Source organism: Carex rostrata, chromosome 10 (assembly GCF_964058835.1).
Source record: "Carex rostrata chromosome 10, lpCarRost1.2, whole genome shotgun sequence".
Lineage (NCBI taxonomy): Eukaryota > Viridiplantae > Streptophyta > Magnoliopsida > Poales > Cyperaceae > Carex > Carex rostrata.
This window is the reverse complement of record NC_135927.1, coordinates 7592798-7606170: the sequence shown is the minus strand read 5'-3', so window position 1 is coordinate 7606170 and position 13373 is coordinate 7592798. Positions and strand designations below refer to the sequence as shown.

At 30.6% G+C, this 13373-nt stretch overlaps 1 protein-coding gene across 1 annotated transcript; it reads left to right on the top strand.

Moving 5' to 3' along the window:
* The first annotated feature begins 4298 nt into the window (after positions 1-4298).
* Positions 4299-6512, top strand: LOC144560991 (non-functional NADPH-dependent codeinone reductase 2-like). The gene is made up of 4 exons (XM_078310212.1): positions 4299-4694; positions 4969-5218; positions 5611-5796; positions 6253-6512. Exons 1-4 carry the CDS (start codon positions 4372-4374, stop codon positions 6481-6483), a joined length of 990 nt encoding a protein of 329 aa, XP_078166338.1. The 5' UTR covers positions 4299-4371; the 3' UTR covers positions 6484-6512.
* Positions 6513-13373: the final 6861 nt, after the last annotated feature.

The following is a 13373-nucleotide window of genomic DNA, read 5'->3' as shown; positions in this document are numbered from 1 at the left end:
ATAATTTTTTTTTATTTGTTGTATTAAAATATTAGAAATGTTGAATATATTTCTTTGAAAATAGATGGAATACAATATAATTTAATTGATTAGAAAGATTGCAACAAATAACCCGGATCAACATTTTTCAGGCCGAATTTTTCGCGGCTGTAAGAAAAATTAATATATTTCTTTATGTGTTATTGTAAAAAAAATATAAATGCCTAGATTCTGAGTTATTGATCCCGGTTCAAAAGTGACTTCTAGGTAATTCAAAAAATATTGTGATCCTTCTAGTACATTTAATTTATAAAAAGTTGTATCTATTTTGAGAATTCTTTTTTAATAACAATCATTAAATAACTAAAAGTTTTTATTTTTTTTCAAAAATAGATACAACTTTTTATAAATTAAATGCACTAGAAGCATGACAATATTTTCTAGATTTACCTAAAAGTGACTTTTGAACCGGGATCAATAACTCACAATCCAAGCATTTTTATTTTTTTCCAATATCACATAAATAAATATATTAATTTTTCTTACAGCAACGAAAAATCTGGCCTGAAAAATATTGATCCGAGTTATTTGTTGCAGTCTTTCTAATAAATCAAATTATATTGTATTTCATCTATTTTAAAAAATATATATTCAACATTTCTAATATTTTAATACAACAAATAAAAAAAATCTGTTTAAAAAAAAAGCAAAATCTACAAAACCGGTAAACCATCAACCTGACCTTATGAATTTCAAATTCTTTCCGGTTAACTATTAACCGGGCCAAAGTAATAAATCTGGAAATTGGGTGACCAGAAAGAAGGGCTCATTCCGGTTATTGGGTAACCGGATAGGGTAGATTTCGAAATTCTTTACAAACCGGGGTAGATTCCGTAATTTCATTATTATTTTTAGCATTTATAAAAAGAGTTAGGCTGGGGTGCTATGGATGGCATAGTGGCCTCTATGCTACGGCTCAATATTCGAGTTTTCAAAATCCAAACGGTCGATCCGAACCGTTCATCTTATTCTCCATATTAATATCTGCTTGGAGACCAAATTTTACATTTTTCTGAATTTTTTTACTATTTATTAAGTATTTTACAAAATTCTTGATCCAACGGTGGCTGCACAAAACAGTAAAACCGTTGGATTAGCGATTTTCAAAGTGGCTTAATAAATAGTAAAAAAATTCAAAAAATTATAAAATTTGGTCTCCAAGCAGATATTAATATGGAGAATAAGATGAACGGTTCGGATCGACCGTTTGGATTTTGAAAACTTGAATATTGAGCCGTAGCACTGGAGGCCACTATGCTATCCATAGCAACCCAGCCTAACTCCTTTTATTAGATCTTTAATTATGCAGGATCATGATTTCACATGCTAGGAGGGAACACCCAGTACACCACCAAATGGGATCATGATCAAATGGGACAAAACCAATAAGCATGCAACTATCGTTCAATGAAAAAAAAAACATTACAATATTCAAGCCATAAATCAGTGATATATGAGAATGATTAATTGAAGTGGGCAATACATAATAACAATATTACTAATTTATTTTAATAATAGTAACATTTTTTTTCAAAATATACACCATGACATGCACGTTGATGTGAGTCACATAATATTAGAATAAGATTTTTTTTACCACACTTTCAATATAATATTTAGACAATCTTATATTAAAGAAATAATGTGAAAAAGAAAATATGTATGCATTTAAAGCAGAATAAATTAGCAATCATATTTAATTATATATGAGGAGGTGTTGTTTAGAAAATCAATATACGAAAATACTTTATAAATTCATTTTTGAATTAATAAATTAAAGAGAGGAAAAGAAGCTTCATAAAAGTGATTGTGTTCGTGTTCTTTGTTATACTATTCTAGTAATTTTGTCAAAAATTAACAGAGAAGTACAAAAATAATGCAGTGTCCGGCAATATAATCTTTAAATGCAAGGATAAAAAAATAACTATTTTTTAAGCATTTCAATGCATGTAGTCAACGCTATCCTAGAACAGATTCTGGACAGTAAATAGCAAGATAATATAAGATAGCAACATGTGCTATGGCCAATTAGGGCTGCTAATGAGTCGAGCTGGCTCGTGAATCAATGAGTTAAGCGGCTCAATATTTTATAACGAATCGGACTTGAAAGTAAAAAATATCCTAACTCGACTCGCCTCACTTTTAAAAGAAAAATAGTATCGTGCGTGGTCAGAGGCTCGGTCTACGGGCATTGGGATCATATGCGGCGCGACCAATGCATACTTAAGTGTTGAAGCTCATAATTTGAAAATTTTATCTATGTGCGATATGAAAATTCAATGACTGAGCATCATTCCGAAAAAAAACAGTAAATCAGGACCCTTATAGGATCTAGACATTAAGCTCCTTAATAAGGAGGAGAGATATCCGTGTTGTAAAAACGTTCATTTAGACTGATTAATCGACCGATTAGTCGTTGGTGGTGACCAAACCGTTATGAATTTTTTCAACTAATTAAACGATTATTCCTGAATATGACCAATTATTTCTAATTATTCTCGATTAATCGCTTGACGGTACTCTATTTGTCCAACGACCGCACAACATTATTTACAATACTGATTTATATTTGTATATGATACGTATTGGATATCGACACGATATCCGTACCCGTATTGCTTTTAAAATTACTGTATTATCATGTCGGCATCATATATGATATGATACTTGAACCCGTATCATTCGACATAGCTCTAATTAGAAGCCTTTCGCTCTGAGTTCAAATCCAATGAAGTACTACATTCCGTAGAATTAGATCCAAACAATTTATTTTTAATCCAATAAGAATTTTAAAGAAGCTTTGTAAATTCTAAACAGACCTAAATAATATTCTGGCTCAATACGAATTATAATACGGATTTTATCTAAATAAGTTTATCCAAAATAATAGATTTTTTTTTCCCTTTATTACCTAGCTTGAGAAATTATATATACTTTTTTTTCTAATCTTCTCCGAATTTGATATAAAATTATATATAAAAATTTGACTTCGATTGATGATGAAGAAGATAATTTTAAGGTCAATGCCTTATAACAAAAAATATATTTATATTCAGTCATTTATCGATTTTTTTTTATTAATTATGTAGTTAGGATAATCGGTCCAAAAATTCAATAATACATGATATGCTTCTATTTATATTGCCTTCCAATTAAGCTTGTTTCTTAAGGTACAACAATTGATCTTTATAGGTGACACTAGAAGAATCCACATCACTTAAGGCAACTATTTTGGATCTCAACCGTCCGATCAAAATCTACACGAATATTAAAGATGCTCGTGCATCACACCATGGAAAGAATTGTTCCGGATTGTGATCAGACGGTCCGGATCATCTAAACATAAAATGTTTTGTTACCTCAGAGGATATGAAGTTCCAAGGATGCCATATTTGACAAGACTTTAGAACTTTGACATCGAATTTTTTTTATAAACCATAATTAACTAAATTAATTTTAGCAAAGCAGTATAATTGCTTCTTTTTTTTTTTTTTATAAAAACCATAAAGACCGAATTCCCAATTTGGTCTCCCTTTATTTTGAAATAGGGGCTGTCCCTAGCTAAAACAGCTTGTTTCTAGCAGAAACATGGTCTGTCCCTGGCATAAGCAGGCCGAAACAAGGGCTGTCCTTGGCTGAAACAGGTCGAAACAGGGGACGAAACAGAGAAAATATATCACAGAAACACAGGGTGTTCGAGAAAAGCTGAAACATGACGAAACAGGAGCCAAAACAGGTCAAAACAGGGACCGAAATAGAGGAAAATGTGGAGACCGAATCTCTAATTCGGTCTCTCCAAAAAGTAAAATTTGGAAACCGAATTGGAGATTCGGTTCTTGTGGTTGTGGTAAAAAAAAAGGAATATGTCCACCAAAATTAATTTAATTAATTATGGTTTGTAAAAAAAATTCTTTGACATTCCACCAATCTGTCCAAGGCTTATCCACATCAATCCAATTTTTTTATTTATAGAAATATTATAAAATAATAACTGATAGAGAAAAACTATCATAACTTTTAAATATATAGAAAGATCGGCTGAATTATACTTATTCAAACTAATATATTTTTTTTTCACTTGAAAAGAAATAACAGAGTAGTATATACAAGGTAATTAAATATTGTAAAAAACAGAAGATTGTTTGAGAATAAAAGTATTTTGGACCGGTAGAATTTTTACCAGTCCAAATTTGAGAATGAAAACAATTCTATCAATACTTTTCTATAAATGGAAAAACCATAGTACTCTTTATATTTTGTCATCAATCTCTTTCCGACCTACTCTCCTTTGTCCCCTTGTTATCATTCACTGGCTAGCAGAGAAACAGAGAGATGACAACAAGTGAGATGATCCCAAAACTGACACTGAACAACGGCCATGTGATGCCGGTGGTGGGCATGGGGACCACCGAGTTCCCGACCACTTTGACACCGCCTCTCTTGAAATCGGTGTATCTGGATGCAATTGCGATCGGGTACCGCCACTTTGACACCGCCTCTCTGTACCAGACAGAGCAGCCACTCGGAGAGGCCATACAAGAGGCCATAAAACTCGGCCTCATAGGATCGCGCGAGGAGCTGTTCATCACTTCCAAGCTCTGGTGTACAGAGAACCACCCGGACCTCGTTCTTCCTTCCATTCAATCCAGTCTCAGGTCAGTTCAAAGATCAAAGAAATTAAGATCAATTATCTAATCTGTACTGTTTGATTGAAATTGTATTGTCAAAAAACCAATCAAGGTTCGATCGGTAATATTGGGCACAAATTGCTTCTGATAAAAGACTGAGCCTATCTTTACAATAATTCATGGTAAATAATTTGATATTTGAAATTCTGATTCTATGGTACAAAACTTGAACAACCAATCTGATTTACAATTACAAATCTGAATTCTTCATTTGCTGATCTTTTCTTATCATGCTGAATAGGAATCTGAAAACCGATTACCTCGACTCGTACCTAATCCACATGCCGTTTAGTGTGAAGGCCGGAGCGCGTGACTTCCCTTTCCCTATCAAACGAGAGGATGTGGTACCACTAGACCTGAAGGGTGTATGGAAAGCAATGGAAGAGTGCCAAAGGTTGGGTTTAACGAAGGCAATTGGAGTGAGCAATTTCAATACAAGAAAGCTGGAAGAATTACTTGCATTTGCTAAGATACCACCTGCTGTTGACCAGGTATACAATGCAAATTTACAGTCTTGGGCTAATTATAGTAAATGAGGTTAATTATCCCCAAATTTTTATTTAAACCATTCCAAAAAAAAAATTAAAACAAAAAAATCACGTTTTCTGGAAAATTCCAAAAATACCGGGGCCGCCCTTCTTAGGTGGCCGTATATTGAATTGGATACTCCCAAAAAACTCAAAAATGCACTGTAATATACTTATATTTAGATTTTTTTTGGGTCCTCCAATTCAATTTGCGGCCTTCTAAGAATGAAGCCGCATATTGAATTGATGGTCCGGGTGTTTTTGGAATTCCCCAATTTCAAGGGTGTTTTAGTTTTTTTTTTTTTTTGTCAAATGGTATTAATAAAAAATTTAGTTAATTATGTGTATTAATGCAGGTTGAGATGAACACATCATGGCAGCAACAGAAATTAAAGGAATATTGTGCAAAGAAGGGGATATGTATAACTGCCTACTCTCCATTGGGAGGCCAGGGGAGCCAAGAATTGGTTGGTATTAATCCAGTATTGACATCTGATGTGCTCAAAGAAATAGCTGATGCTAAAGGAAAAACCACTGCACAGGTAATTTCTCTTCTGTCTATTAATATAGAGAACCTAATAGGTTCGTGGATTACAAGACCGATCGGTCTACTTTAAAATCCGTGCACACAAAAATTGACATGAGCATGCACAAATATTAAAGCATAGCGCACGGATGTTAAAGTGAATCAAACAGTTTTGGAGTCCATTGAACCTAAAGTAGGTTCGATGTCCATCAGACCTACTCTGCAATCATTAATATGTTCTCTCTATCTGACGTCCATCGAACCTAGAGTAGGTTTGATCATATTCTTTTGCCTTCGGCTTATTTTGTTGTAAAATAAGGGTTATTAGAAGCATTTGTTACACAATTATGGCACAGGTGTTCTGATTTTACGCCTATTTGTAAAATTGATCAAGGGTAAGTATACTCAGTATACCATGTGATATGATCTTGATTGTAATTTTCAAATGCTAATTAATATGTTAAATTTGCAGATTGCTCTGAGATGGCTGGTGGAGCAAGGAGTGAGCATGGTTGTAAAGAGCTTCAATAAGGAAAGGCTTCAACAAAACCTGGAAATCTTCGATTGGGAATTGGCCGAAGAAGAACGACAGACGATCAGCAAAATTCCACAGAAAAATAGAGTCAGTGTAGATTTCATGCTCGCTAAAGAAGGATCATTAAATTCAATCGACATTTCTGATATAGAGATCAATGAGGTGTAAAGTTAATTTGTTAATTCTCTAAATAATTCATGATCTCCACCATAAGATAATTAATACAAAATAGACATTTTTTATATAGAGATCATTGAATAAAAATGAATAAATTTTGTTGATCATTTAGCTAGTAGTTTTCTTATTATTATTTTTTTTAATTAGCTATGAGACTAAATGAAATGTGAATTTAGTGGCACGAGTTTTCGTCTTTTGTCAAACAGACAAGTTCAATTCTCAAAAATATATAATACCTAAAAGATGTTGGAGTGTACATAAAAAAAAAAAGCTCTAATAAGATATTATATATACTTTTTGTTCTTATCTTCTAAGATTTGAACATAAAATTTTATATAAATGTATTTTAGAGAGTATATAACATTTAGATTTGGTTATAAAATACTAATGTTTTTTTTTAGTCTCATTTACTTTAGTAACTCAAATTTTGAGTTTAAATCCAAACCGTTGGATATGTTTTGACACGAATATTAAAGGGATCATACGCATTTTATCTCGAATCCAAACTCACTTGGGATCGAGTTCAGATCCTTTAATAAAATAACTCGAGTTTTGAGCTTGGATTCGGCTTGCGGTCAGCTTTGGCACACATGTTACAGCAGCTTCGTAAATTTTCAAATTTGTCCAGGTTGATTCCAAATTCTAATTTTCCGATTCAGATACAAATTTAATATTTGAGTTTGAAAATCTAGATCCGATTGGGACCCGCACCTCACCGGTCCAGAGTAGGACTGGCAAAAAAGCTCGTGGCTCGTGGCCCGCTTGGTATTCGCCCGTGACTCGATCGGTAACAGCTCGTTCGTTAGTGGATCGAGTTAAAATTAGCTCGCTCGCTACATACTCAAGCCAGAATTAATGAGTTTGAGTTTGGTCTAGCTCGGCACGAGCCAGCTCGGTCGGTAACGAGCTATTTAATGTACATAGTTTAATAGTTTAATCGGATCCGTTCACTTCAGATTGGGGATATTATGATCTATGGATGTTATAGCCAGTGTTATGACAATTGCACTTTGGACTGTGTTTAAGTTGATTGGTAATTTTATATGGAATATGTGTGAATTAATTATAAGCAATTAAGTTAATTTGTATGAATTTGTTTGATTTGGTATGCATGAATTTATTATGTGAATATATTTGTATGAATTTAGGATTTTGATATATTTGTATGTATGAATTTAGCTGTAAACTTAATTTATAGTAGTTGATTTACTTAATAACAATTGAATTAAGATCATTCCTCATTAATTAGTCATATAAATATTATTTTGTTTTAGCCATAACTAATAAGATGTGTTATGAAAATTTAAGATATAGCAGAAAATAAAATATATAAATTTATAAATCTGCCAAGATAATAACGAGCTAGCTCGGCTCGCTTGGACAAGTCACGAATCGGTCTTGAGCAATAGTTTTAGCTCAGGACATAAAATCTAAACTCGCTCGCTCAGCTTGATACACTAACAAGCCGATTACGAGTGTGACCTAGCTCGCTCTTTAACATCTCATTGCCACCTCTAGTCCAGAGGCACGTAGCATTTAGAATCTCCGAAATCATCCCCCCAGCGTGAACTCCAGCGGTCTCCGCGACAAAATGAAATCTCATGTGTAAAGATTTTTACAAACCAGTTTTCACTTTGTGCAGTACATGGAGTATAAAATCAAAAATTGCATTACATAGGATGTGCGCTGCATAACGGTAAAACTACTCTGTTAAAATATTTACCCAATTGCCTTGTTATTTTCCCAATGTATTTCTTTTTGAACTCTGGAATCGCCTGAATGTATTTTTTTTTTAAAGCACTAAGGTAGAGTTGAAATGACTTGTATCTTTCATGCTTCATCCGTGACTTGTATTTTGTATTTTTGTTTTTAAAGTTCTGACAGTCAATTTTAATATTTAACATAATCTTCATATTAAAATGAAAAGGGTTCAAATGCCTCTATTTTTTGTGCCTCCATCATGCCTCTATTTTTAAAATTTTTAATAACTTAAAATTAAATCTTAAAATTCAAAATAAAACCGTTGGATATGAACTACATCATTTTATCTATGCACGTGTAAACAATTATGGCATTTCAACTTTATTTTGGTTGTCATCTTGAGCTTGTAAAAATGTATATTAATGTGGATAATTTCTAGACGTTGATTTTTTAACTTATTGATTAACATAAAAGCAAAAATAAAATGTGATAATTTTTTATGGGAACATAGAGAAAATAATATAGATCACATCTAACGGTTATATTTTAACATTTAAGTTTTAAACATTGAGTTATTTAAGTTTTTAAAAATAGAGGCATGATGGAGGCACAAAAAATGGAGGCATTTGAACCCTCCTCTATTAAAATATGCTTGGAGACAAAATATTATATTGTTTTGGAATTTTTTAGATGGTTATAAAATCATTATTTTTGGATGGTTCTGAGCTGTGTGAAAAATAATGATTTTGTTACTTTCTAAAAAAAAATAGTAAAAGTTTTTCAGAAAAATAATTTAAAATTTTGTCTCGAAGTACATTTTAATAAGTTCATCAAAAATAGTAGTTTTCATAGTTTTTTAATTAGCTCTGAGAGATTATATATACTTCATTTTTCTTATGTTCAAAGAATTAAATATAAAATTATATATATAAATTTTACTTGAGCTGGTGAAGAAGAAGATAATTTTGAGGTCAATACCTGGTAACAAAAATCATTTCTATTCTGTGAATTTATCGACTTAAAATACAATAATACATGATGTGCTTCTATTTATATTTCCTTCTTAGCTTGTTGCTTAAGATACAATAATTGAGAACTAGAAAGCATGCATAAGATAATACAATTAACCACCCTATTGGTGATCTATAAAGTTCTTCAAGGATGCCATATTTGATGTGATTTTGGGTTTTGACATCCCACCAAATCACCAACTCATTTTGTGTCTATGGATTGATTCTCCAAAAAAGATACTAGTTATAATAAATAAGAAGAAAACAACTAAATTTGTATATTTGTTTATTTGAGTTAATCCGGATTAAGTTACTCCACCTCTCTAGATGGAGTAACTTATTATACTTGTGGATTCCGCGGTTAGATTAACACCATTTTATGATTTTCTCTCTCTTCATGAGCTTACTCTACTAAACTCCAATCAAACTCCAACCAAACATGATTATTTTAATTTACTTTAGCTTGAAGTAAGAAAATTAATCTGGATTAACTTTACTCCATAACCAAACATGACCGCAATGATCTATTTGGGTAAAAAGGTTTCATAAGGTAATATATTTTTATTCTGTTCTTCTACAAATTTTATTATGTCAATTTTTAGCATTTTAGAAAATATTTATTTATGTCAATGACTTGTGGATAGTGGACTAGCTAGCTGCAAGATCACTTTCATCAAAATTGTCTTATTATAACTTTTTTATCTTTTTTCTTAATTGATATTTCTCTTTCACAGAGCTAACCCTAAAGTAATTTTAGTTATTATAGGTAATAAGTGTGACTACTGATAGGTTTTTTTTTTTTTTGACAAAGACAATTTCTAGGAAGTTTTTATAAAAGGTGCCTCAAGGCAGAGCATCAATTTTCATTACTTTATGATTGTTAAAAAAAAGTTTATCCATAGTATAATGAATTTTGGTATATAAAAGAAAATAAGTTTTATTATGTAGCTTAATTAACCTCAACTATAAAAATAAAATAAAATTGAGGTGCATATTGAAAATGCAAAAATAGATGCTCCACACATTCATTATGAGAACACCCCAAAATACACACATCCTCCTTACCCTTTCCACCCCCTTAATATGATTATTTTTTGTCATGATCTTATTGTTAAGTCCAAGCCAGATAAATAGTTTATTCTGAAAAGGACAATTTTAGTGTACATTAAACTTTTTGTATTTTAAAAATATTACTCAAAATAAAAGATTTAATTATATATGTGAATTTTAGATACAAATTAATTTGTAATGAATTTGAGTCAATTTAAATTTAATTAACCTTCCCTAAAAGACCCGTTAAAACTCAACTGGCAATTGAAATTTTTTAATTATTTTATGGAAAGATAAAAAAAAAAATTAATTTATACAAATTTGATACACATCTTATAATTTTACTTTTTAAAATATCTCTACAATTTTTGAAATTTTGGTTTCAACTTTGAACAATTTGTTTTACAATCATCTAATAAATGTGTGTCTAATTTGGTTTGTTCATTAAAGGCAATGGTTGGTGTGTGTACAACCCGGTCAGGTCTGAAATGATGCAATATTATATTGTGGACCGTGGAGGAGGTCCAATGCTTATTGGATCTACTTTTGGTTTAATGAGCTTCAGAACCATCGGATTTATTTTAAGATCCATGCGATCTGCTTTAATAGTTGTGTGCATTTGTGTTAATTTTTGTATATGCAAATTTTAAAGTGAATCAAATAATTCTGAAGCAATCGGACCTAAATAGTTTCGATAGACATTAGACCTACTCCGTTCTCAATATGATGTGTCAAATCTCTTATTTTATACATCGTTTCAAATTAAGTGCCTCTAGTTTCCTTTGTTGACTATAAAAATATTATCAAACAATTACATAGCTTTAAATATTTGAAAATTTCTTCTTGTTTTAAAATATAAAAAAATTCTTATTTGTTAAATATGACACTAATTTCTCAAATGGAGACACTAAGAGCATCTACATCCCAGCAACTTCATTAAGTTTTTAAATAACTGTTAACTACTTTTTAGAAATTATAATCTCTAAAGTTTCTAACTCTCACATCCTTGAAATTAATTTTAAAATTTTTATTAAGCCACATCAGCAATAAAATTAAAAGGAGAAATAATTTCAACCATTCATTTGGCTAGCATAGAATTTATAAACAGTTTCTTAATAAGAAACTTTCCTGCATAGTTTCTAAATAAGAAACTCTCTTACACCTCTGAAACTGGATTATAAACTATCACATCAGATTAGAAAATCTCATAGTATAAGGGATGTAGATGCTCTAAGACACAAATTGTGTTTAAGATTCTAATAACTAACTTTCAACTATTGTTATTGCATTATGAATAGATTGATTATGAAATTGGTACCGTGGGCCACACAATAATAAGGTCGTTTTATATTGTTGTCACCGAATTGTCAGTAGCATTATACTTTTAGTCCTTTCATGTCACCTTTTTATTATTTATGTTGTCTTATAACTACAAACGAAAGCAACCTTGGTTGGAAAAACTTTATGTTGAATTGCTTTTTTGAGAAATATAATCAAGCTAAAGTTTGAACAATAAAAATTCAAGTTGAGGGAGACGGTGTCTCAATCAAATTCGGTACAATATTTGGTTTGAACTGCTTAATTCGTGTTAAAATTCATATATAAAATTAAAATTATAAACCATCTTGTGAATCTAAATGATTATGCAACATTCAATGTGAATTGAATGATTCAAATTAGACATCGAACTGAATTTGATTTAATACCCTCCAATACAGAGATTCAGACTCTTAAAATTTTCATGAATTGTTAAAATTCATATGTTAATTAAAGTTATAAACCATCTCGTGAATCTAACAAATATGCAAATTTCGATGCAGATCGAACGGCTCAATCTAGACATGAAACCGAATTTGATCTAATACCCTCCTAAACAGAATCCGGACTCTTAAATTGAATAATAGACCGGGTCTAGGCAGTCCGGAATTCATCTTGAGCAAAAGCACATTTGGTAGTGCACTAGTGCCATTATTTAATAGAAGATGTATATGTCAGCACTACTAAATTTTATTAATTATTATATACATGCCTATAACGAGGGAGCTAATTTCAGATATGCTATCAATTATCTAGACAATCATTTAAGTGCTAGAAAACCTCTAAAAATGTGACATGTATAAGCTATAGTCGTAATTATACATTAAATAAAAATTGTGTAAATATCCAAAAGCTCTGCAAATCTATTTAAACTAAATATTTTTAATTAGTGATAATAATATATAAATCTGTACATAAAAGTTGGTTAATGTTTTGCTGTGTCTTGTGTACAACATAGTGTCATAAACCCTTTTTTGTAGCATTAAAAAAAGAAATTATATTCATAACATAAAATTGTCATATTAAAAAAGATAGCAAAACCTGTAGCGGCTCTCTTCTTGATTTTTTATAATATTTTTGAAAAAGAAAAACCTAAAATGTCTGAAAATTTGCTTCAGTCCACCTTTTATGTTTTTTTTATTTAATATATATAAATAGATCAAAAAATAAATAATCTTAGTGAAAATAATTATTTTTATTATATTGTAATCAACATAAATTAATTTTGATATCATATTTCGATGAAGTTAATTTTCCAAAAAATAAGGCAAATGAAAATTTGAAATTTAAACCGCCATAACTTTTAGGAGAAAACTTAGAGTTCATTTCAGTGTTTCACCCCAATCCGAAAAGCTCATAAAAAAAAAAAAAGATCTACATGAAGACTTTCAGGTCATAGTCTAAAAGTTTTATGATTGGAAGTTGAAATTAATTTTAATTATTAATAATACTATTATTTTAACAGTACACATATAAATAAATAATATTATAATTATTACCAATACTAATACAAAAAAAAGATAAATAATATTTTCACGGAAAAATATTTATTTATTTTTATTATACCTTAAATGAGAAAAGTTGGACCGAACCAAATTTCAAATTTCTAAATATAAATAATTCTCTCTTCATTGCTTGGTAAAAGCATCATTTTTGTAGTAGCATCAATTGGTGTGATCTATGCTATTGATGCGTGCAATTAATGATCTGCATCAATTGTAAAATCATAGAGAACAGCAATCATATATACTATTAGTTTCAGTAATTATGTACTGCAAATCCATTGCTTTTCAAATTAATATT